This window comes from Staurois parvus, unplaced genomic scaffold, assembly GCF_062004578.1.
Source record: "Staurois parvus isolate SC_StPar_1 unplaced genomic scaffold, SC_StPar_1.0 ptg000020l, whole genome shotgun sequence".
Taxonomy (NCBI): Eukaryota; Metazoa; Chordata; class Amphibia; order Anura; family Ranidae; genus Staurois; species Staurois parvus.
In genome coordinates this window covers 8,264,011-8,287,130 of record NW_028317816.1, presented here as the reverse complement: position 1 = coordinate 8,287,130, position 23,120 = coordinate 8,264,011, and the positions used below count along the sequence as shown (strand labels likewise).

General features: G+C 39.0%; 1 protein-coding gene across 1 annotated transcript in view; it reads left to right on the top strand.

The window, feature by feature from the left end:
- Positions 1–23,120, top strand: part of FKBP9 (FKBP prolyl isomerase 9) — an 87,531-nt gene that overhangs the window by 50,650 nt on the left and 13,761 nt on the right. The window contains exons 4-8 of the mRNA XM_089687197.1: positions 3,454–3,599; positions 5,055–5,244; positions 9,798–9,943; positions 12,848–13,034; positions 18,999–19,144. Of these exons, the coding sequence (XP_089543323.1) occupies positions 3,454–3,599; positions 5,055–5,244; positions 9,798–9,943; positions 12,848–13,034; positions 18,999–19,144 (815 nt within the window). The remainder of the gene's footprint in view (positions 1–3,453; positions 3,600–5,054; positions 5,245–9,797; positions 9,944–12,847; positions 13,035–18,998; positions 19,145–23,120) is intronic.

The following is a 23,120-nucleotide window of genomic DNA, read 5'->3' as shown; positions in this document are numbered from 1 at the left end:
TTTTTAATTATTATTAGTTTGCGTCACATCACAGTTTTTTGTTTTTCTGTATATTTCACTGGTCTGTGTTTTTGGTTTTTCTATAGGAATTTTGTATGTGTAGCGCAGCATTTTTTTTACTTATAATATTTATCATTTAGCCCACTGAGACATGGGTTGTGTGCACTAGCGGCTACAGCATTTTCATTTCACTTATCAAACATATTTATTTATATTTTTGTATTCACCACAGTAAGTGCTTGAGTTTTTATTTAGAAATTTTATATAGAAAGCATACAGATATACAAAATACTATTCCAATACAGTGAAAAATCTCAAAAGTCCCCACAAATAATATAGGTCTTGTAAACTATTAATCTCTGTTGTCATCACCTCTTTTGGCATGCATATTACATCTCCTTATGTGTGAAATAAATGCCGCCTTCTTAGTGATGCACCCCATCATTCACACTCCATCACCATCTGAAAAGCAACTTACCAAACTGTTGCCTCTCTTGTCACAAAAAGTGTAAAGCTTTTTAGTGGTATGATACTTACAGAACCAACATGTAAGTCTTATGTTTTAGTACTTCCAGTTGTAAGTACACTCCTCAATGTAGTGCACAATAACACAAAAAAAAGTATGCCCATAGTATAATTCCGTTTATTAAAAAGCCTCAGTAAAATAGCAGTATAAAGCTCACATTATAAATGTGCAGACAGGATATCTACCAGCTTGAAAGTATAAATCCCTGGTGCAATTGGTCCGCAGATGCCTGGAGACCTACAATAAGCCAAATTTCTCTTGGCTGGGCCACATAAACTTAAACTACTATATACAGTCAGGTCCATAAATATTGGGACATCGACACAATTCTAACATTTTTGGCTCTATACACCACCACAATGGATTTGAAATGAAACAAACAAGATGTGCTTTAACTGCAGACTGTCAGCTTTAATTTGAGGGTATTTACATCCAAATCAGGTGAACGGTGTAGGAATTACAACAGTTTGCATATGTTCCTCCCACTTCTTAAGGGACCAAAAGTAATGGGACAATTGGCTTCTCAGCTGTTCCATGGCCTGGTGTGTGTTATTCCCTCATTATCCTAATTACAATGAGCAGATAAAAGGTCCAGAGTTCATTTCAAGTGTGATATTTGCATTTGGAATCTGTTGCTGTCAACTCTCAAGATGAGATCCAAAGAGTTGTCACTATCAGTGAAGCAAGCCATCATTAGGCTGAAAAAACAAAACAAACCCATCAGAGAGATAGCAAAAACATTAGGCATGGCCAAAACAACTGTTTGGAACATTCTTAAAAAGAAGGAACGCACCGGTAAGCTAAGCAACACCAAAAGACCCGGAAGACCACGGAAAACAACTGTGGTGGATGACCGAAGAATTCTTTCCCTGGTGAAGAAAACACCCTTCACAACAGTTGGCCAGATCAAGAACACTCTCCAGGAGGTAGGTGTATGTGTGTCAAAGTCAACAATCAAGAGAAGACTTCACCAGAGTGAATACAGAGGGTTCACCACAAGATGTAAACCATTGGTGAGCCTCAAAAACAGGAAGGCCAGATTAGAGTTTGCCAAACGACATCTAAAAAAGCCTTCACAGTTCTGGAACAACATCCTATGGACAGATGAGACCAAGATCAACTTGTACCAGAGTGATGGGAAGAGAAGAGTATGGAGAAGGAAAGGAACTGCTCATGATCCTAAGCATACCACCTCATCAGTGAAGCATGGTGGTGGTAGTGTCATGGTGTGGGCATGTATGGCTGCCAATGGAACTGGTTCTCTTGTATTTATTGATGATGTGACTGCTGACAAAAGCAGCAGGATGAATTCTGAAGTGTTTCGGGCAATATTATCTGCTCATATTCAGCCAAATGCTTCACAACTCATTGGACGCAGCTTCACAGTGCAGATGGACAATGACCCAAAGCATACTGCAAAAGCAACCAAAGAGTTTTTTAAGGGAAAGAAGTGGAATGTTATGCAATAGCCAAGTCAATCACCTGACCTGAATCCGATTGAGCATGCATTTCACTTGCTGAAGACAAAACTGAAGGGAAAATGCCCCAAGAACAAGCAGGAACTGAAGACAGTTGCAGTAGAGGCCTGGCAGAGCATCACCAGGGATGAGACCCAGCGTCTGGTGATGTCTATGCGTTCCAGACTTCAGGCTGTAATTGACTGCAAAGGATTTGCAACCAAGTATTAAAAAGTGAAAGTTTGATTTATGATTATTATTCTGTCCCATTACTTTTGGTCCCTTAAGAAGTGGGAGGCACATATGCAAACTGTTGTAATTCCTACACCGTTCACCTGATTTGGATGTAAATACCCTCAAATTAAAGCTGACAGTCTGCAGTTAAAGCACATCTTGTTCGTTTCATTTCAAATCCATTGTGGTGGTGTATAGAGCCAAAAATGTTAGAATTATGTTGATGTCCCAATATTTATGGACCTGACTGTATCTTTCAGACTGTCCCTATTACTCCACCTTCAGGTTTCGGACCTCATAGGTGTACTATGATACGCAATTTTATTTGGTGCCACATTTCTTTATGTAAACAAAGAGGTGGATTAGCTTTGCCAAATATACCTCTGTATCTTCACACTGCCTTTTTAGTCAGGATCCTAGATTGTATTCTGTATTATAAACACATTACAATCTGATTGTAGAATCTCATTAAAATCTGCTAACAACTATGTATGGTAAGGCACTACATCATTGAATACAAATCCAAACAATGATTTAGTTAGAACCTCACATGAATCAAAGGGACATTTTACAGAGATTGTAGGTTCCTACTATATGACCACCTTTACTAAACAAATTGGTGTTAACAGATATCCCCTGGCAAGTCACTTTTGGGAAAAGAGTTAACTGATGCAGCTTATTTCCATCTGAGGCGAGCCAGCAGCAGGAGTGTAATAGGCTGGTTATAGCCTGTTTGAAATTTGACCGGTTCATCTGTGTGTGTACATCTTTTTTCAACAGAAGGTGATCATTTGAAATTTGCTCTCACAGGCTGCAGCAGCCGAATAGTGTATTTTGACAGCTGTTGGTGTTGCTGTCATAATGCAATGTCTTGTCCTAGGGTATTCCTCCATTCACCTTGCTTATGTGGCTGGAAGAATCTGTGCTGAATTGAAAAAGAAATAAAAAATAACAGTATGCATGTTCAAGTAATCTGAATGTGCGTGTTTGCATTGAGAACTGTTGTACAGAGGATTTTTTGGTGGTCAGTTCACATCTAATATACAGTATGTTGTAGCCTTACGTTGTCCCTACAATACATACTGTATATAAGAATACCTGCCACAAGAGAAATATTTGTTTAAATGTTTAAATTTGAGGCAAACTAAAAGAGTTTACCAAGCATAAAGTATAAATCAGTCAGCTCCATCTTACTGATTATATGTAATGACAGAGTTATTCTTTGTTTTTATCCAGCCATAACCGCATGAGGACATATGACACCTACATAGGAATTGGCTGGCTGATCCCTGGAATGGATACTGGTCTTCTGGGAATGTGCGTTGGTGAAAGACGTATAATCACAGTTCCCCCATTTCTAGCATATGGAGAAGACGGTGATGGTAAGTTTATACTTTTTTTAAATTCAGTCTCATAAAACCAAAGTTTCCAAGGTGTCCTGAGCTGCTAAACTCATGCATCAAACATGCATCAAGTGCCCCTTATAACGACAAGACAAGAAGACACATAGGGATACGTTAAGGGAAGACACTAGTGAGTGGAGTTCTTTGCCCTGAGCTTGATGTGAGATGAGCAGGATGGAAGTTTACACAGCACTGACTGACTCCCATTCCAGCTCAGTGTGCAGATTCCTGAGCAATGTAGTTTAAGGTGCTATTGATCTGCTCTTATGTAAGTGCAATTTTATTTATCAAATAATTTTTTTTTCAAAGAGCAATATGGAGTATATTTTATATTTCTCTGAGAAAACTATGGACCTTTCACACAGCGCAGCACGGTTCGTGCATGTGCAGTGGGAAGCCAGCTGTGAAGCCAAAAGAAGTCATAGCCGACTTCCCACAGTCAACATGGTGCTGGGGTCCTAAAGACTGGTGAAGAGCGGGCAAGGGTGAGGACAGCACTGAATTCCTGGAGAGATGAATGTCCTTTTATTAAAAATCAGCAGCTACAGTATTTGTAGTTGCTGGCTGTAATTTTTTTATTTTTTGGTGGGGGAAGTGGACACGTTGATGGTATACTATTCATTTGCATGCTTTGTGAAATTTGCACAATAGTGGCATTTATTTACTTTTAACAAAGCATATTTTTGTATATTTCAGGTGTCTTTCTGTGCACAAGGATTTATGCTTTATGCTTGCAGCATATATACAATGTGCACAAGATTTCATTTATTAATAATCAGCCAAAATGTTGGAATGTATAATATCTCAAGATCTCAGTATAAAATATGTTCCAATTTTTAGCATCGTTTAAACAGAAAAGATAACAAGTATCAGAGCTAAACAGTGAAACAACTGCTATGCATATATTTAGCCCTGAAATTTACACAGCTCTGCCATACAGTTACACGGCTCTTTCAGGACAGGGGATGTGATTTTGTTTTCTGCTGCAGTTAAGCATCACTTACAGGTCTTGTCCCTCTCCTAGCCTGTGACTGAACAGAGAAAGAAGAAGCAGCAGAGTTTATCTCTCTTTCAATCTTCTCTCTCCTCCTATCAGTATGCTGTTTGTTAGCACATGAGCACCGTAGACTGGCAGCTGTATTACCTGCAATAAATAAATAAATGATATACATATAGGTACTGTTATTATTCTGGGTCAGTGACCCTCCAGCTGGTAAAACCTATGGATAAGCATGAAACCCTGGGAACTAGCAGCTTCATAAAACCTTTTAATGTTAACTTTTGCAAGAAGTTATTTTAGGTGTTATTTACTTCACTAGAGATTCTAATACAGACCATAATGAATCTGCCATTTTGTGTCCTGAGGCTGGTTTTCAGAGCCATGCATGTTTTTTTAATAAATCAGTTATGACTAAGTTTTAAATATTTTCCCAGGTAAAGATATCCCTGCCCAGGCATCACTTGTGTTTGACGTAGTCTTGCTAGATTTGCACAATCCTAAAGATGGCATCACATCAGAGGTCCTATATATGGCAGACAACTGTGAGCGGAAGACACAGGCTGGTGACTACATCAGATATCATTATAATGGAACACTGTTAGATGGCACTTTCTTTGATTCCAGGTTTGTAAAATGACTACCCAAGGGCAATGTCTGGTATTTATATTATTAAAACATTTTCTTATATCTGTTCAATTAGTGCAAAAGATACTCGTTGATCCTGCCAGACATTTAGTCAGCTTCAGACTACCTGTCATGTACTGGAATGCTGCATCAAAATTTTATAGCTGAAGAGAAAACAAAAATGCTTCTTTATATTGGGGCTACGCCCACACTGCAAGGGTTAAATTATGCTAGCTTATGTCTAGGTAAATAGAAAAAACTATTTTACTTACCCAATCCCGGCCCCCGCAGGATACTTATGCATCTACTCCCTGCAGCCTCTTCTTCCCTACATTCTGGTGGTCGCAGGTCCTCTGAAGTTATCAAGTACAATGCAGGGCCCATAGCCCTACATTAGACATGAGGACATCAAAAGACAGTCTACTGCTGGAGTTTAGGTAAATGCTGGCTGCGGGTGAGCAGGGATTGGGTAAGTAAAAGTGCTCTTTTGAAGGAGGATGCTGGAAAACCAGCATCCGATCATCGCTGCCAGTGCTGATCAGTGTGTTCTGGCAGTGGGGCAGTCCCCCTGTCAGAATACAATAGCACAGTGGGGTAGATTGCCATGCTAACTTTGATTTTATAATTATTATTATAAAGGATTTTAATAGCGCCAAGTTTGTGCTGCACTTTAAAAAATAGAGGCAAACAGTACAGTTACTATACAAATTCATAACAAGAGGATTAGGAGGGTCCTGCTTGTGAGAGATTCTAATCTAAAAGGGGAGGGCAAGCGATACAAAAAGTAATAATTGTGAGAAATGAGCTGATTAGGAAAGTAAAAGTTCAGTTTATTAGGAGGAGAAGGGATAGATCTCCCTGAAAAGATGAGTTTTCAGGGATCACCCAAACAATGAGAAATGTGATTGTCTCAGAAAATCCAGATGATTAATTCTTCTCCTGATATCACTGAGCAGAGCGGTCTGTACAGTTTGCAATATAATTTCCTGATCTGTATGTGAACACACTGCAAAATATATTCCCATGGGCAACAAGTTTAAAAGGCTAAAAATCAAACCTATGTGGCTTACAGCCAAAGTTAAAAAAATTAAGGAACGCTATCATTGTTTAAACATTACATAGAATATAACAGAGCAGTGCAGGAACGGGTCGCCATTCATAAACGGCGCCTGCATTTTCAGGCTGTCACACTCCCTGGGGGTGCGCGGCACCGCGATCCGGTGCCCGCTGTGTCCTCTGAACACTGTTCACTGTACACGACTTATGTGTGACACTGTACTGCTAGGTTGACAGTATGTTTAAAATAAAAAAACATAAATAATAACCTAAAAAAATAAAATAAAAATGTAAAAAAATGTTTTGAAAAATTATAATTTTTGGTTATAAACTCATTTGGGTTTTTTTTTTTTTTTACTAAAAAGATAACCGAATACATTTTGGCCAAGATTTATGAAGAAAATTTTATAAGAAAAACACTTTTTTTCAAAATTTTTGGACATTTTCATTTATATAGAGAAAAAAATAATCCAGTGGTGTATAAATACCACCAAAATAAAGTTTTATCTGTCTCAAAAAAATGCTAAAAATTTCATATACAGTGTTGCATGACTGCGCAATTGTCATTCAAAGTGTGATAGCACTGAAAGCTGAAAAAGGGGTCAAAATCTTTACCAAGTAATTATAGACCTGTTAGTTTATCTTCTATAGCTGGGAAGATACTGGAGAGTTTAATAAAAGACCACATAGTTGAGTTCTTGCTGGAAAAAAATATTTTAAGCAACAGACGGCATGGATTCATGAAAGACAGAAGTTGTCAAACAAATCTGATTTCTTTTTATGAGGAGGTGAGCAAAACCTTGGACAGAGGGGTGGCGGTGGATGTGGTATACTTGGAGTTTGCAAAAGCGTTTGACACAGTTCCCCATACATGGCTAATGTGTAAGGTAAAGTCTACGGGCTTGGAAAAATCTGTATGTAAATGGATAGAAAACTGGCTAAAAGATCGTATTCAGAGAGTAGTGGTTAATGATTCATGCTCTGAATGGTCTAGAGTTGTCAGTGGTGTACCCCAAAGTTCAGTGTTGGGACCCTTAATTTTAGATAAATATATTTATAAATGATATAGGGTCTGGGATTTAAAATCCTTATTCAGTCTTTGCAGATGACACCAAGCTGTGCAGTGGAATAACGTCCTTACAGGATGTCTTCAACTTACAAGCCGACCTCAATGCACTGTTTAATTGGGCAACTATGTGGCAAATGAGGTTTAATGTTGATAAATGTAAGGTTATGCACTTGGGGGCTAAGACTATGCATGTATCATACATACTAGGGGGGGTACAACTGGGGGAATCAATGGTGGAGAAGGATCTGGGGGTTCTGGTAGATCACAAGCTTAATAATGGCATGCAATGCCAAGCTGAGGTTTCTAAAGCGAGCAAATTCCTCTCTTGTATTAAAAGAGGTAGAGACTCCAGAGAGAGAGATCATATTACCCCTGTACAAATCATTAGTAAGACCTCATCTGGAATATGCAGTTCAGTTTTGGGCACCAATTCACAAAAATAACATTGGGGAACTGGAGAATACACAGAGAAGGGCAACCAAACTGATAAGAGGCATGGAGGAGCTCAGCTATGAGGAAAGATTAGATGAACTGAATTTATTCTCTCTTGAGAAGAGGAGATTAAGGGGGGATATGATCAACATGTATAAATACATCAGTGGTTCATATAGTGAACTCGGTGTGGAGTTATTCACCCTGAGGTCATCACAGAGGACAAGGGGCACTCTTTACGTCTGGAGGAAAAGAAATTGAATCTCTAAACACAGAAAGGTTTCTTCCCAGTAAGAGCTTTGAAAATGTAGAATAGACTCCCTCAAGAGTTGGTTCTGGCCAGCTCAGTGGATTTCTTTAACCAGATCCATACCGGGCACTTTTACCCCCTTCCTGCCCAGGCCATTTTTCAGGTTTCAGCGCTCTCACACATTGAATGACAATTGCGCGATCATGCAACACTGTACCCAAACTAAAATTTTATCATTTTCTTCACACAACTAGAGCTTTCTTTTGGTGGTATTTAATCACCACTGGGGTTTTTATTTTTTGCTAAATTAACAAAAAAAGACCAAACATTTCGAAAAAAAACCCACTTTTTTCTTTGTTTCTGTTATAAAAGTTTGCAAATAAATAATTATTCTTCATACATTTAGGCCAAGATGTATTCTGCTACATTTCTTTGGTGAAAATAACCCAAATTAGTATTTATGATTTAGTCTGTAGGAAACTTATAGAGTTCACAAACTATGGGATATATCTGAAAATTGATCAGTCCTGAAGTACTGACGGCCAATCTAATTTCTTGAGGTCCACGAATGTCAGAAGAGTACAGATATCTCCCAAATGACCCCTTTTGCAAAGTAAACAGTCTGACGTATTTCATAAGAGGAATGGCGAGTTTTTTGAAGTTGTAATTTTTTTGTCATACTTTTTCGGAAAATGAAGAAATTAAAAAAAATGATTTTCACTATTTTTTTTTTACATACTGTCACCAGTGCAGTACAGCCTCATCATATAATTTTTTAAAAAACAATTTACATTTTTTAACTATTTTTTATTACAATTTTTTCTCTTTTTTAAGATTTTTTTTTTTCATATTTCTCTATGACCAAAGTAGTACAATGTTACCACAGTAACATTGTACTACTTTGGGGAAGTGATCAGTATTTTTTTTTTTTTTTTACACAATTTGCTTATAGCAAAAAATTACTTTGCAATAAGCAAGCATTTACCTGAATGAAATTGAGTCATTCAGGGTTTTTTTTTTTTGTGATTAGCTGTGATTTGGCCATGGCTAATCACTTGACACAGCTGGGCTGTGATTGGCCCAGCTTGTGCATGTGATCGCTGTGACCAATCACACCTAGACACACTTGTATACAATGGATGGCATGAAAGGAAGCCATCCATTGTATGCAACTGTCATGTGACCTGCTGTGATTGAACACAGCAGGTCCCATGGTACTGGCTACGGGGCCGGTACACAGATCTGTCATCGGCGGTGTCCGAGGTACACAGCTGGTGACAGATTGCGCCGCAGTGCGGCCCTGCGGGCATGCGCAATACGCTCTCCGAAAAGGACGCCATGTGGCGTCCACCCGGAGGGACGAGGTGTTCGCCTGGCCGCCATTTGGCTATAGGCTGGGCGGCAACTAGTTAAAAAAGGCCTGGATTCTTTCTTGGATACACAGAATATAACTGGATACTAACATTTATAGGTAAGGTTGATCCAGGGAATATCCGATTGCCTCTCGGGGAATCAGGAAGCCCCTGCAGGAGCAAATTGGATCATGCTTTGCTGAGTTTTTCTGCCTTCTTCTGGATAAACTGTGGGTATAGGATTACAGTTTTTTTTTTTTTATGGTTGAACTAGATGGACTTTTGTCTTTTTTCAGCCAGACTAACTATGTAACTATCATCTCATGGTTATAAACACCTTAGATGTGTGACTATGTAACCTTGCAGTACTGACAAAAGTCTTTTCTGATTTCAGTTACTCTCGAAATCGCACTTATAACACATACATTGGGAAGGGTTATGTGATTTCTGGCATGGATGAAGGTTTGCTGGGCCTATGTGTTGGAGAAAGACGACGAATAACAATTCCACCCCATCTTGCTTATGGTGAAGAGGGCAGAGGTAAGTAGCATTTTGTCTGTTCCCAAGCATCCACTGTACACAAACAGATAAATATTGCATAAGGCCCCTTTTCACATTTGAGAATGAGGCCATCAGCGATCACATGCAGGAGACCCAACAGGGGTTCCCTGTGAATAGCTGCTGGTGGCAATCCCTTTGAAAGCAATGGGAGACTGACAGTTCCTGCAGCCACTCACATGCAATTGCTCATGGTGGGATTACCTGCGAATGATCAGCCCTGGATGCAGACTGTCTAGTAATCACACTAATCACATGGCACAGAGCTGTTCCAGCCAGTTAAAAAAAAAATCGAAGTTGTGCTGTCTACTGACAGAGTGAGCAGTGTCTCTGTACGTATGCTGGGTGACATAATCTAGAAATCAAAAAGGATGTACACTGTGGGGTTTATTTACTAATGTTGGTTCAATCTTGTGCACTTCTGCATAGAAACCAATCAGCTTACAGGTTTTATTGCTAAAGCTTAATTGAACAAGCTGAGGTTAGAAGCTGATTGGCTACCATGCACAGGTGCACCAGATTTTGAGTGAACCAGATTTAGTAAATCTCCCCATGTGCACAATTATTAGGCAAGTTGTATTTTTTAGGATTAATTTCATTATTGAACAACTACAGCGCTCTTGGTCAATCCAAAATGTTAATAAACCTCAAACCTGAATATTTAAAAAAGTACAAGCAATATTTTTGGCTTTCTTAGGAGAATATCTATGTGTGCATAATTATTGGGCAACTATTAGTGTGCAGAATTATTATACAACTAAATAGAAAACAAAACTTTCCCATCTCACTGTTAATGTGAGAATAATAAACAAACAACTCAAAATTTGCAAATAAACATTTCTGACATTTCAAAAAGAAACAGTGATCAACATAGCCACCCTTCTTTTCAGTGACAAACATACGACTTACATTCATGGAGTCTGTCAGTTTCTTGACCCTTTGACGAACAACTTCTTGTGCAGCAGCAACCACAGCCTCACAGACACTGTTCAGAGAGGTGTAATGTTTTCCTTCACAGTAAATCTTCCATTTAAGAAGGACCCACAAGTTCTCAATAGGGTTTAGGTGAGGTGAGGAAGGGGGCCATGTCATTATTTTATCATCTTTAAGACCTTTACTGGCTTGCCACACAGTGGAGTATTTTGATGCATGCGATGGAGCATTGTCCTGCACGAGTGTCATGTTTTCTTGTTTGCTTGAAGAAATTGTCTTCTAAAAACTGACAGTAGGTTTGGGAGATGATTTGAGTCCATCTTCAACGCGAAAAAGGTCCAACTAGCTCATCTTTAATAATACTAGCCCAAACCAGTACCCCACCTCCACCTTGTTGGTTGAAGTGGAGCTCTGTGCCCATTACTGATCCAGACGCAGGCCCATCCATCTAGTCCGTCAAGAGTCACTGTCATCTCATCAGTCTATAAAACCTTTGAAAAATCTGTCTTCAGATATTTCTTGGCCCAGTCTTGACGCTTCAACTTAAGTGTCTTGTGCAGTGGTGGTCGGGTTTCAGCTTTTCTTACCATGACCATATATCTGAGTACTTCTGAGCATTTCAGGTAGGTTGCAGTTTTGGAATATTGCAGCGTTGGAGGATAATAGGTTCCTGATAGCTTCATGTTTGATTCTTCTCAAATCTTTTGGCAGTTAATTTGCGTCTTTTTTTTCTTTCAACACATTTCTTGTGACCTTGTTGACTATTTGCTAAAAAATGTTTGATGGTTCTGTGATCACGCTCCAATATCTCAGCAATTTCAAGACTGCTGCATCTCTCTGAAAGACTTTATACACTTTTTGACTTTTCAGAGTCAGTTAAATGTCTTTTTTGGCCAATTTTGCCCGAGGAAAAGAAGCTACCTAATAATTATGCACACCCTCCCTCACTACACAAATACACATCACCTGATATACTTAAATCCAATAAGCATTCAAGTTTATACAGCTTGGAGTTGGACAATATACATAAAAATGATGATTTCGTCAAAATACACACTTGCCTAATAATTGTGCACACAGTGTACAGGTAAGTCCACTGTCCGGCTGTTTGTGTGATTAAAGTTAAAGACCCTTTTAGATCTGTGTAAGCACTTAACATGAACAATGTTGTTTGATGTGTTACCTTGTGCTCAATTTTTTCTTAAGGGTCCTCAATGAGCATGAACGCTCAAAATAAACACACAGTATTAATATACACATACATACACATGTTTTCACATATACAGTATCTCCCCGAAGTGAGGTCACCCCTCACATTTTGGTAAATATTTTGTTATATCTGTTAATGTGACAACACTGAAGAAATTACACTTTGCTACAATGTAAAGAATACAGATTGTATAACAGTGTAAATTTGCTGTCCCCTCAAAATAACTCAACACACAGCCATTAATGTCTAAACTGCTGGCAACAAAAGTGAGTACACCCCTAAGTGTCCAAATTGCCCCCAAAGTGTCAATATTTTGTATGGCCACCATTATTTTCCAGCACTGCCTTAACCCTCTTGGGCATGGAGTTCACCAGAGCTTCACAGGTTGCCAATGGAGTCCTCTTCCACTCCTCCATGATGACATCACGGAGCTGGTGGATGTTAGAGACCTTGCTCTCCTCCACCTTCTGTGAGGAGGGAGCTGGGGGTAGGGCTGAGCCATAGACACACAGAGGCGGCTCAGGAGCAAGCATTCACGAGTGCCCACAGAGCAAACAGCTTGCTCTGGAGGCAGTCAGGGGCGAGGAGCCAGGAGTTCCAGCAGGGACCCGAGAAGAAGATCAGGGCTGCTCTGTGCAATACCATTGCACATAGCAGGTAACGATGACACGTTTATTATTTTAGAAAAAAATATCTGAACCTTTACAAATGCTTTAACTTTGGTTATTTTGTGGAATTTTCAGGAAAAATCCCAGGATCTGCAGTGTTAGTGTTTGATATCCTCGTGGTTGATTTCCACAACCCAGATGACTCTGTCAGCATCACGGCACAATTTAAACCAAGCAACTGTACACTCCTGAGCAAAAAGGGAGATTACCTGAAGTATCACTACAATGCAACTCTCATGGATGGAACTGTGCTAGATTCAACGTAAGATTTACCAAGCTATATCTATACATACAGTATATGATATTATAAATGTTCTGTGGTATACTAGAAAATGCCTTATTCTATTGTATTAATATGCTGTATAACATATGAGCTTGAGATGTACATCTGTTAACACATATGTAATGTTGGCAAGGCAGGGGACCAAAACTTGTGGGTCAGGAACACTCCTAAAACTTCTGATGCATGCAAGTAGCTCTGCCTCAGGGGCTTCTGTCTTTTGTCCTAAACAGTGAGCCCTCTTAGACATGTATGTACCCATCTTCCGAGAGTCTCCATCTTGGAATAGGGCCATAAACAAGCCCATGGGGGCTCACTGCACAGTCAAGAGGTGAAGATGTTTCCTGTGCCTGTATACAGTATCTCTATTATTTTGGCACACTTGTTCTTGCTACTCTGTCATTATGAAAAACTTCTATATAAAGTGTTTTAAAAAAAAGAGGTAAAGAAGATTTCAATCTGGAGCGGCTAGAAACATTGTAACAAGCTACAGTTGTCTTATTGAGGTAAGCACACTACTGGGATAAGGGATTTTAGTGTAGTTTAGTTCAGCAGGGCTGGGGCGGGGGATGGAGATAATGTCATTTTTAGAAAAGGTACAGCTATATTTTATTATTCAGTTTATAAAAGGCAGCTTACCAGTGTTGTAATTAAGTTCAGAAGAAGAATGATTCCAGCATCATAAAATATAATACAGATATGATAATGTGCAGTAAAAAAGTTTTTCTAAAAGAAAATGAATGTATTTACACGTTTCTTATTGAATCTCTCTAAAACCACTAAGTAAGGGTTTATATGCAGCTTTAGCATACAGCTAAATAGTGAGTAGTTATATTTCTCATGTTTTGTTCCAATTTAAAAGCAAGGAAAGTAAGCTGTAATGAGGATATATCCTGAAAGTAGACAGAGAATGATAACACAGCACAGTGTTACAGTCTTCTGTGAATTGTATGCCTGTGTATTAGCTTGGGAGCACCCCTCACTGTGTAGTGGAATGCAAGAGTTTGATTATCTTAACAGCTATAGGTTTGATTAGATGCCATGAGTCTACATAGAGTGATACTAAAGGCTCATGTTTTTTGCCTAAAATTAAAAAGAGGTTTATGCTTACCTGCTCTTTTACATAGTTAGAGTTAGTCTGGCTGAAAAAAGACAAAAGTGCATCCAGTTCAACCATAGAAGAAAAAAAAAGTTATACTCCTATACTCATTGTTAATCCAGAGGAAGGCAAAAAAACCCAGCAAAGCATGATCCAACTTGCACCTGCTGGGAAAAAAATTCCTTCCTGCCTTGCTTTTGCAAGGATATTGTACAGAGTGCCCCCTTGCCTCCTGGGGTACCCTGTCAGCACTCACCTTTTCTTTATGTGCCCCCTAGCAAGTCATTTGTTATTAGGGCACATGTGCGGGTGTTTTCCCGAGCTGGGATGTGTGCCTCCATGGACGCACACTGCACAACTCAGCCTCATACCCTGCTCCCTTTTCAAAGGATTTGATTGATAGCAGCAGGAGCTTCTGCTGCCGCCTCTGTGCCTATGAGAGAGAGGGAGAGAAAGCAAGTGCTGCTGCAGATGGGTACAGAGCTGGATTGAAGGTAAGTATTCAGGAAGAGTGGGAGGAACAACTAGAGGAAGGTTTTTTTTACGTGCAATAAGGTAAAAACTTTTTTTTTTCTTAGAAGCACTTTAACTAGCTACATTTTCTTGCCATTTGAAGTCAGAAATTGAAAAATCGATTCAAACTGAAACTAGAACTTACTATATCATTTGATTAGAAATATATAATTTATACTAGTGCCATAACACAATTTAATTTGGATTTCTGTAGAGCCATTCTGATTGAAAACTCTTAAATTTTTGAGGCCTCATTTATACATGTCGCAGGGGGGAAAGGTGAAGGGCAGTAAGAAAGGCAGTTGATCCGTGTTTTCATCTCCCCCAACCACCCCCTTAACCTGGTACGCATGCCAAGACTAGCAAAAATGATACCACAGACAACGTCATGTCATGCAGTGCCGCCAGCAAACTCGACCAATTCAAATGAATAGCCCTCACCATAACTGTATATAATGCGCATGGTCGTGACGCCGTGTTGCGGTGTTTTGAGGGTCAAAACAGGCATCCTGGAGGTGACCTCTGACGCCTCTGAAAAGAGATCTACTTCAGATTGCTTTTTAGAAGAGCAGCAATGACAATCGCATCTCTCTTCAGTCAGTCTCCTTTCTTGGGCCTGAACATTCAGGGACCCTTTCACCTCCCAAACAGTCTCTCTGAGTGTTTTCCATCTTTACAAAATGACAGGCAGTGTTAACGTCACACAGGACATGTTATTAGCATAACTAATCATTTTTTAAAGAGAATTAAACTAAGGGCACAGTGTTTTATAGCAGAGACTAAATATGCACTTTTTGCAGATACACATTCTAACTGAAATAAACACAGAGCAGCTGCATTTTCCATGTATTTCATCAGCTTTAGATTACTCAATCAGCGGTTAAAGTAAATAAAACAAAAAATTCAGCTGCATAGAAACAATTATGGTCCATACTATATCGTACCCACATGTTTGCATCTGTGTAGACACCTTTATACAGGCACAGGAACTTCCCCCCAAAAACAGAAAGTCCAGGCAAACGGCTTATTACACAGTTGAAATACATACAGGTGCACCTCAGTAAATTAGAATATCATCAAAAAGTTAAATTATATCAGTAATTCAATCCAAAAAGTGAAACTCATATATTATATAGATTTATTACACACAGAATGATATATTGCAAGCATTTCTTTCTTTTAATTTTGATGATTATGGCTTACAGCTAGTGAAACCTCAAAATTCAGTGTCTCAGGAATTAGAATATTACATAAGACCAATAAAAAAAAATATTTTAATACAGAAATGTTGGCTTACTGAAAAGTAGGTGCATGTACAGTGCTCTCAGTGCACTCTCAATACTTAGTTGGGGCTTCTTTTTGCATGAATTACTGCATCAATGTGGCGTGTCATGGGGGCGGTCAGCTTCTGGTACTGCTGACATGTCATGTAAGCCCAGGTTGCTTTGATAGAGGCCTTCAGCTTATCTGCATTGTTGGTTCTGGTGTCTCTCATCTTCCTCTTGACAATACCCCACAGATTCTCTATGGGGTTTAGGTCAGGCGAGTTTGCTGGCCAAACAAGCATAGTAATACCATGATTATAAAACCAGGTATTGGTACTTTTGGCAGTGTGGGCAGATACCAAGTCCTGCTGGAAAATGAAATCAGTATCTCCATAACGCTGGTCAGCAGAGGGAAGCATGAAGTGTTCTAGGATTTCCTGGTAGAGGGCTGCACTGAATTTGGTCTTGATAAAATACCATGGGCCAACAGCACCAGATGACTGACTGTGGAAACTTCACATTGGACCTCATGAAACGTGGATTCTGTGCCTCTCCACTCTTCCTCCAGACTCTGAGACCTTGATTTTACTTTCATCTGAAAAGAGGATTTTGGACCACTGAGCAACAGTCCAGTTTTTTTTCTCCTTAGCCCAGGTAAGACGCTTCTGATGTTTCTGGTTCAGGTGTGGCTTGAGACATGGAATGCGACAGTTGTAGCCCATGTCCTGGATACATCTGTGTGTGGTGGCCCTTGAAGCACTGACACCAGTCGTAGTCCACTCCTTGTGAATCTCCCGAAAATTCCTGAATGGCCTTTGCTTCACAATCCACTCAAGGCTGCGGTTATTTCTGTTGCTTGTGCACCTTTTTCTGCCACACTTTTTCCTTCCACTCAACTTTCCATTAATATGTTTGGATACAGCACTCTGTGAACAACCAGCTTCTTTAGCAATGACCTTTTGTGACTTACCCTCCTGTTGGAGGGTGTCAATGACTGTCTTCTGGACAAAAGTCAAGTCAGCAGTCTTCCTCATGGTTGTATAACCTACTGAACCAGACTTATGCAGGCCATAGATGGGTCGAAAATCGGCCGATTTTTCGGCCGAATATAAAATCGGCCGATTTTCGGATCGTTAGTGGGCTAAATGTTCGGCCGTTTTTCGGTATTTTGGCAGATTTTTTTTATCGGTAAAGTTGGAAAAAAATCGGCTGATTTTGCCGATCGGCCGATTTTCGCAGCAATGATGGGCAAATCGGCCGATCTTTTACCGATAAAAAAATCTGCGCATGAGCAGTGACCTGCAAGAGGAAGACAAAAAGAAGAAGAAAATAGAAAAGGATGAAGAGGATGAAGAAGAGGGAGAAGGAGAAGAGAAGAAGAGGATGAAGTAGAAGAGGATGGAGAAGAAGAGGATGAAGAAGAAGAGGATGAAGAAGAAGAGGAAGATGAAGAAGAGGAGGAAGAAGAGGATGAAGAAGAAGAAGAGGATGAAGAAGAAGAGGATGAAGAAGAAGAAGAAGAGGATGAAGAAGAAGAGGATGAAAAAGAAGAAGAGGATGAAGAAGAAGAGGATGAAGAAGAAGAGGATGAAGAAGAGGAAGAAGAAGAAGAGGATGAAGAAGAAGAGGAAGAAGAAGAAGAAGAAGAAGAGGATGAAGAAGATGAAGAAGAAGAGGAAGAAGAAGAAGACAAAGAAGAAGATGAAGAAAAGGATGAAGAAGAAGAAGATGAAGAAGAGGATGAAGAAGAGGAAGCAGAAGAAGAAGAGGATGAAGAAGAGGATGAAGAAGAGGATGAAGAAAATGAAGAAGAGGATGAAGAAGAAGAAGAAAAAGAAGTGGATGAAGAGGAAGAAGAAGAGAATAAAAAAGAAGAAGAAGAAGAAGAGGATGAAGAAGAAGAGGATGAAGAAGAAGATGAAGAAGAAGAGGATGAAGAAGAAGAGGATGAAGAAGAAGAGGAAGATGAAGAAGATGAAGAAGAGGATGAAGAAGAAGAGGATGAAGAAGAAGAGGATAAAGGAGGATGAAGAAGAGGAAGAGGAAGAAGGAGAAGAGGAAGAAGGAGAAGAGGATGAAGAAGAAGAGGAAGAAGAAGAAGAGGATGAAGAAGAGGAAGATGAAGAAGAAGAGGATGAAGAAGAAAAAGAGGAAGAAGAGGATGAAGAAGAAGAAGAAAAGATGAAGAAGAAGAGGAATTCCAGTGCGGCAAAAAGTGTCCCTGCAGAGAGCTCCGCTATTTCTTTGACAGTTCCTCGACATTTATAGCGGTTGCAACAATGTATCTATTTGTTTCCGAATAAAAACATCTGTATCCTAAATGGATACAAATAGATACATTGTTGCAACCACTATAAATGTCAAGGAACTGTCAAAGAAATAGCGGAGCTCTCTGCAGGGACACTTTTTGCCGGCTGTAGACGGGATGAAAATCGGCCGATTTTTTTTACCGTTGCTGGTAACGTCAGCCGCTTAAACGACCGATTTTTTGTTTTTTTAAAAGAAAAATCGGCCGATTTTTGACCCATCTATGGCCTGCATAAGAGTCCACTTAATGGCTCAGGAAACCTTTTACAGGTGTTTTGAGTTAATTAGCTGATTAGAGTGTAACTCCAGTCTACAATATTGAACTTTTTCACAGTATTCTAATTTTCTGAGATACTGAATTGTGGGTTTTCACTAGCTGTAAGCCATAATCATCAAAACTAAATGATAGAAATGCTTGAAATATATCACTCAGTGTGTAATGAATCTATATAATACGAATTTCACTTTTTCAATTGAATTACTGAAATAAATGAACTTTTTGATGATATTTTCTCATGGTACTACGCTTGAATTCAATGAACTCCTGAAAGCGATCCATTCTTTCACAAAAGTTTGTAGAAGCAGTCTGCATGCCTAAGTGCTTGATTTTATACACCTGTAGCCATGGAGGCAGTTGGAACACCTGAATCCAATGATTTGGAGGGGTGTCCCCATAATTTGGCAATATATTGTATATAAAGCCTGCTTACATATGTAGTCATATTTTACTTGTTTCGACCTAATGGCAATTTATTTTCCCAGACACCAGTATGGCAAAACCTACAACATAGTATTGGGATCTGGCCAGGTTGTAATGGGAATGGACATTGGCCTAAGAGATATGTGTGTTGGAGAGAAGCGTACAGTCATTATACCTCCACATTTCGGATATGGAGAAGCTGGAGTGGGTAAGTTAAAGCTGAACTCTAGGCAGACAGCTAAAAATCTAGATGACCTACACATATGTGAACTTTTTGAACTGTCAAACACTTCCAAAGCTATTCAGCCTCTTTATCATTCATATGCCTCTGCCAGACAGTACAACCAGGAGAGTGACACCACTTTCTCTTTTAGAGATAAGGAATACCATTGTGTCACCTCCTGCCCCCAAACCACTCACTGGATAGTAAAGAAACAAAAATATATTAGTAAGTCATAAACTTTTCTCCTGCTCTTTCCAACTCAGCAATTTGTTGCTAGCATGTGCATACAGCTGAGCTGTTATTCCTTACTCCATGGCCCAGTTTGAGTGCCACTGTACAGGGAATGGTGGGAAGCTGTTATCAAGACACATTCAGGCAAAATTTATTGCTCAAAGGATATGTAATATTTTTAAAGGAATACATAACTGAATTAAATGGTGTTTTTGTATCTGCATGGAGTTTTAAAGCAATAGTGCGGTCAGATATAAAATACACCGATTTTATCCTCTTGTGTATTTTTTTTAGAAATCCTTATATGCATTTTTCATTCAATAAATTTATGTTGGTTTTCATAGTTTGCAAAGTCACATTTAACAAGCACAATATGGAGAGATTAATATTCTTAATGAGCAAACATGTCAATAACGGAACGGCAGTGTATAAAACAAAAGTAAAATAAAAACAAAAACATAACAAAAGATGGTGACAAAGATAGAAAAAAGGTAGCGCTATAACCAAATAATCAATAATCACAAAAAAAATCATCAAAACATAAAAAGAAAATATATAAATTAAAAAAGAAGAAAAAAGTGTATCAAAATCCAAAGATATGATCTCAATTGCAAATAAAATATCATAAACTCGTTTTATCAAACAAATGAATTACCCATTATCATAATAAGAAAAATATATACTCTAAAAAATCAGCATCAAGCATCAAAAAAATGTCCAATAATAGTGTCTTTAGGTATAAAAAAATATACGTGAAAAAACCTTTTTGCATCAACCAAATTGCAATGTGCAAAATAATAAAAGAAAAAAAGGTGTTATCTTAAACTTCAGTGCTCCAAACTAGTAATTCTTCAAATAAACACAAAACACCGTAAAAAATTCACCACCAGTTGAATTAAATAAACTCACCAGAGCAACATGCTGGTCAAATTATAAACCAGCACACACGCTTTCGCTCTGGAAGCAATGATCTGCACATTGATGGCCTGCAATTGGGAGGCGATTCAATGAACAGTAATATCTTCTTGATATCAAACGCACTCATAAAGGAAGAGAGAAGGAACTGATAGTGTAAAATTGTACGGCAATTTTATTCATAAAAACAGTCCATAAATTTCACTCACATTCCTTAGTGTCAAAGCTTACACTAGCTTGAACAGCGTATACAGCACAAATTCAAAAAAGCCCGCTTCGGTGTCAGATGACGCCGACAGCTCACTGGGTGTGGTGATGTCACTCCAAGGCTCCACCCTATGCGTTTCGTCACTTGACGTCCTCACAGAGCACTTTCTTTTTAATTTGTGCTGTATACGCTGTACAATTTTACACTATCAGTTCCCTCTCCTTTTATGAGTGTGTTTGATATCAAGAAGATTTTACTGTTCATTGAATCGCCTCCCAATTGCAGGCCATCAATCTGCAGATCGTTGCTCCCAGAGCGAAAGCGTTTGTGCTCTGGTGAGTTTATTTAATTCATCTGGTGGTGGATTTTTAATGGTGTTTTGTGTTTATTTGAAGAATTACTAGCTTGGAGCACTGAAGTTTAAGATAACACCATTTTTCTTTTATTAATTTGCACATTGGAATTTGATTGATGCAAAAAGTTTTTTTCACGTATATTTTTTTGATACCTAAGGATACTATTATTGGACATTTTTTTGATGTTTGATGCTCATTTTTTAGAGTATATATTTTTCTTATTATGATACTGGGTAATTCATTTGATAAAATGAGTTTATGATATTTTATTTGCAATTGAGATCATATTTTTGGATTTTGATACACTTTTTTCTTTTTTTAATTTATATATTTTCTTTTTATGTTTGGATGATGTTTTTTGTGATTATTGATTATTTGGTTAGAGCGCTACCTTTTTTCTATCTTTGTCACTTTTTACCTTGTTTGAGGGTGAGGTTTTAGCTGCTCTTTTATTTATAGATTTATTACATTTTTTGGTTAATTAGGTGTTTTCTAGTGGCGCTATCCATACCCTAAACTAACAAAAGATGGTACCAAGTAGAAGGTGTCCCCCTGCCCCCCTGTTCTAAAGGAAAAAGAAAGCAATATATTATATACCTGATAGAAAAAAAAGGAAACTTGGATATTATTATCTCCATCCAAGTCCAAAAAAATCCTTGCTTCCAAAACAGAAAGAGGGCATAGAGAAGAAAAGGAAGGTGAAAAAAGGAAGAAAAGGGAACTGGCAGGGGATGGGAAAAGAGAAAAAAAAGGGAAATTGGGAGGGGGAAAATATGTCCCAGCATCCTTGCACCTCACTCTTCCTCCCCCTTAGAGGAGCAGTGATTCTGGTCAAAAGAAGTCAGCATGTTATATGACACCTTCTATGATTCTGTGGCCATCATTGTCATGTTGCATTGTTGATTCCTTTAGTTAAAAAAAATGAAAAGAGGAATAAAAGAGGAATGAGGGCAGCATGTAGGATTCAATTCATTATTCCCAAATTTTATGAAATTTGGCCATCTTGTTTTGTCTCACAAGTAATTTTTTAAAAAAATCATCACTTAAAAGACTCCGTGCTTGGGGTCAGAGTCGATTGGGGTTTTCCGGGCTTTTGCTATAATGATCTTAGTTACTGTGAGATTAGGTGTAGCAAATCGAAATTAGGTGTTAGTGCATTCCTCGGGTTTTCGATTCAAAATGGTCCTTGTGAAAGCATTTGCAGGTAACTGTACGGAGCATTTGGCACATCCTAGTCCAGAGCTATTTCACTTTAGGGCAGTCTTACCAGATATGTTTTAAGGAACCATCTATATGACATCACCGAAAGCACTTGGAAGAGTCGGTTGGAATTGCATGCAAGATTCTTAAGGGAACAAGGTGCCATCAAAGGAAAACCTTTTAGTTCACCTCTACTGCTAATACCCGAGTGGAGCTCTTGGCTACATTTGTCCATGTTCAAGTCCAGTCCTCTGGTGTTTCCTAACTCTTTGTCCCATTTGACCACATAGAAAGGGAGAGCAGTCGATGCTGACGCTGACAAAAGAGTGTGTACCAGAGATGTGATGCCATGGCCACCTGGCCTTTTCAAGAAAATGCCTTCGCGTTAAATGTATTTTTAATAACCACTTCAACTATATGTCTTTAAAAGGAGGATTGGTGGCCACAGTGTTCTCGACTGACATTTTTAAAGTGGCTATAAAGCCTAAACATATTTTTCCTGAATGCATTCCTTACATTAAGGTAAAAATTGTTTAAGCTTGAGTATCACCTCCTTAACCCCCCTCTCCCTTTTACTTACCCGAGCCTTCATTTGATCCAGCGCTGTACACGTCTGCAGCTCTTCTCTCCCCTCACTTCCAGGTCTCACAGGCTTTGCTGAGGCAGTGGGAGACATTGGCTTCTGCTGCTGTCAATCAAAGCCAGTGACAAGGGAGCTGGGTGCGGGGCTAAATCCCAATGTTTGTGTTCACAGACTCAGACAGTGGTGCTCTGGAGTGAGCATGCAGGTGGGCCCCCATAGGAAGCGTTTTCCTATGCGGCACCACCAAAAAGAGGAGGAGCCAGGAACGGCAGTGCGGGACCCAAGAAGAGGGCGTTCGGGGACGGTCTGTGCAATTCCATTGCACAGAGCAGGTAAGTATAAACCTGTTTGTTATTAAAAAGAAAAAACTATTTGTGTTTACAATCACTTCAAATGGCACTGTGTTTGCATTACATGAATATAAGCATTGTGTTTACACAATCCCTGCCTGTCATTAGACAGCACTAA